Below are 3,514 nucleotides of genomic sequence, written 5' to 3'. Positions count from 1 at the left end.
TTCTTTCTAAAACACATGCACTTATATTTTAATATTGTATGCACTATTTGTGGTTGTTTTACTAAGAATATGTTTTTAGAACGATCACATTCATCAAGATAAAGTTTATGAACACAAGTTAAATGCTTGTGTACGGTAAAACCTTTTATGATATACCTGTTTAATGCTTTTAACAAAATACAGGTTGTACCAATCGTTGAAATAAAAAATCCCGTATTACGATACTCGCTGTTTCCAATTCCATATTACCATACTAGCCGGACTACTTCGACCCATTTAATGACGTCACATTACACGCACCGAAAATAGAAATATTTTTTATTACGAAATATAGTAGGTAGTACATCGTGTGACGTCATTTCTGTGACAAAACACAATAGTTTTATCTAAATTATGTAAGGACATGTCGGACGTGGTGTTTTTTAACAGTAAACTATGTGTTAAAACGTATTTTGGAGTGTGTGTTTATCATGCATAAATATATATTTCGATAGGAATACAATAACATAGTGTTGTTTAAACTAAGTTTCGATAAAGACATGGCAGATAGAAGTGAAAGTGCATATCGTTTAAACGTTTTTGTTATAAACATCGGATTAAAGTTGTCAACTTAATTGTTATAAAAAATTGGAATAACGATGGCATTAAAGTAAGCGTGTCGGAAACCTGTGTTTTCCAGGTTCGAATGTTTACACGTTAATTTACATAAACTGTATTCATACGCGTCTTAAATAAACAATGGCGTACCGTTAAAATTAGTCATTATTTTGTCAGTTTTGTTAAATTAAAAAATACATTTGTTAACTGTTTTCGTTAGTTGTTGTATATAATAAAAGGAATATTACGCTAGTCAATTGTTCCAAGTGTTTGTATCACTCTCGAGGCTTGTGCTATTTCGCATCACACTCGAGGCTCCGCCTCTCGTGTGATACGTTATCACACAAGCCACTCGAGTGATACAAACTCTTGGAACAATTGACTAGCGTAATAGTCCGTATGTATTAACATAAACATGTTGGTTCGAAGAACGCGCGGGTCTGAATATTTTTCATATGTGTGAAGTAAATGCGCGCTCTCATAATGATTTATGCGTCTTCTTGCTAACCCCGTACGTTGTGATACAAGGTCAGTTAGATTTTGTCGAGTTCCGAGTCTCTATGAAATACGTCAGGAGACCGTTTGACTCATTGACGGTAATCTGAACTTTCCTCACACACGGTAAGATGTTCTTGAGATCAATTGGTTCCAAAACCTCCAACCGTGCGTCTTGCAGGAGAGAAATTCGACAGAAACTTCGAGGCAGGGATTTCAGCCGTGAGTTGTGGAACTGGAGGCGGTTAAGTGACGAAGAAAACCCAGAAAAACCCATCTTCTGGGATGTTAGGGAATGTTATATTGTTGGCTTCGAGAAAGTACAACACACGCAAATGGCTAAATTCAGATGGCCATGTTGAAAAACGGCCCAAGTCCAGTTGCAAATTGGTCAATGTCGGCCCAAGTTGCTTCATTACCAACGGGTTTAACCGCACTAATGCATTGTTCTGAAGAAACAGTTCCTTCAAATTCGTTAGCTTCAGCATCGCTACTGGGAGTGCAGTCAGTCGATTATTTTTAAGATCAAGGTAGTGGACGTTATTCTGAATACAGTCGAAGGCGTTGTCTGCCAATGATGAGATGGCGTTGGATGCCAGCATCATGAACACTTTGGAAGACAACGCAAACGTCAGGTTGCAGAAGGCGCGGTCATCGATGACCTCAATATTGTTGGAGTACATCTGGAAAAAGGCTGCAGACATAGGCCAGCCAGCCAGGGAATCATTTGAGACGTCCCTCGGGATGAAGGTCGGAATGGAACGTAGCTGGAGGCCACTACACAGGATCTCTGCGTTATCACAGGTGCACGGCGCTGACGCCACGCAGATTCCGTCTCTTGAGAACCATACCCTTCCATCGATTCCGCAGATCACCGTCAACGTTAGTAGGACCTAAAAAACATTCAACAAACATGATCTACAAAACATTAAACAAACACGATCTACAAAATATTCAACAAACACGATCTACAAAGATTAAACAAAATCGATCAAAAAATTTAACAAACACGATCTACAAAACGTTCAACAAACACGATCTACAAAACATTCAACAAACACGATCTACAAAACATTCAACAAACACGATCTATGAAACATTCAACAAAATCGATAAAAAATTGAACAAACACGATCTAAAAAACGTTCAACAAACATGATCTACAAAATATTCAACAAACACGATCTACGAAACATTCAACAAACAAGAACTACAAAACCGTTCAACAAACACGATCTACAAAACATTCAACAAACACGATCTACAAAACATTCAACAAACACGATCTACAAAACACCCAACAAAATCGATCTAAAAATTTAACAAACACGATCTACAAAACATTCAACAAACACGATCTACAAAGCATTAATAAAAAACGATCTATAAAACATTTAACAAGCACGATCTGCAAATTATACAACAAAAACGATCAACAGATCATTCGACAAAGCATGCATTTTAAGGCGAAGTTATGATTACTGATTTCTACTAAATCGATGTGGAGCGTTTTCGGAATTTCAGCTGGCCGGTAACAAACAAATACAAAATATCTTTAACGACCTTAAATAACAAAAGAGCAAAGACACTACACCTGTGAACGTATTTCAATCGCCGATTTGGAAATAGCACATGCACTGTTTAACACCGATGGAACAAACAGATTGTGTTCATTTAACATTAAAAATCAATGTGAATGTGTCTTACCAAAGTCGCGATATGAAACATCCTCTACCTAAGGGAATGACGAACTGTTTACTTCAAACCGCTTGCACATTTTTATATTAAATCCATCTTACTCAACATTACCCATACATGTTATCGTGATGTTCGGCTTGACGTTAACTTTCAAATTATTATCATCAATCAACGCCTTTTTTACACAAGGTTTGCAAACGTCGCATAATCTTACCACAATAAAAATTCAGACAGAAATCCCCTACCAAACCAACACCATACATTAAGCAAAATTGAATATTTGTCTTGCTCTGTGAAAAGGGGGTTTAATGCATGTGCGTTAACTGGCGACACTATATGCACATGCGTTTAACCCCGTTTTCTTATATCGCGATTCATAAAAGAGAAGTAGAAGAAGATTTTATTTCAGAATCAGTAGGCCATAGGCCCATGTGAACATACAGATATGTACATAAACAGTAATAGCAAGTCACGTGGCACAATGAAAATGAAAAAAAAGTTGTGTTGAAATAAATCAAGAACCAATACATTTAAAGGAATGAGTTGTGCTAAGTAATTAAATATAACAAAGATGCCGATTAATAATACGAGCAGAGGCAAAAAGGGGGGTTATCGGACAAAACGCAAATATGCGGAGAAGGTGTATATAATTATATATTTTTGTCTTGTAGGTTCTATATATCTGTTCGTTTATTTTATGTCAACACAAAATATACACAACGGT

The 3,514-nt window shown here is 36.6% G+C and overlaps 1 protein-coding gene across 1 annotated transcript; it reads right to left on the bottom strand.

Moving 5' to 3' along the window:
- Nucleotides 1–301: 301 nt before the first annotated feature.
- LOC127851646 (leucine-rich repeat-containing protein 15-like) lies at nucleotides 302–2,873 on the bottom strand. Its single transcript, XM_052385467.1, has 2 exons — nucleotides 2,800–2,873; nucleotides 302–1,985 (listed from the first exon to the last, which is right to left on the bottom strand). The coding sequence occupies exons 1-2, from the start codon at nucleotides 2,818–2,820 to the stop codon at nucleotides 1,338–1,340; spliced, it is 669 nt and encodes a 222-aa protein (XP_052241427.1). The 5' UTR covers nucleotides 2,821–2,873; the 3' UTR covers nucleotides 302–1,337.
- Nucleotides 2,874–3,514: the final 641 nt, after the last annotated feature.

This window comes from Dreissena polymorpha, chromosome 11 (genome assembly GCF_020536995.1).
Source record: "Dreissena polymorpha isolate Duluth1 chromosome 11, UMN_Dpol_1.0, whole genome shotgun sequence".
In the NCBI taxonomy this organism is placed as follows: Eukaryota; Metazoa; Mollusca; class Bivalvia; order Myida; family Dreissenidae; genus Dreissena; species Dreissena polymorpha.
This window is presented reverse-complemented; position numbering and strand designations above follow the sequence as displayed.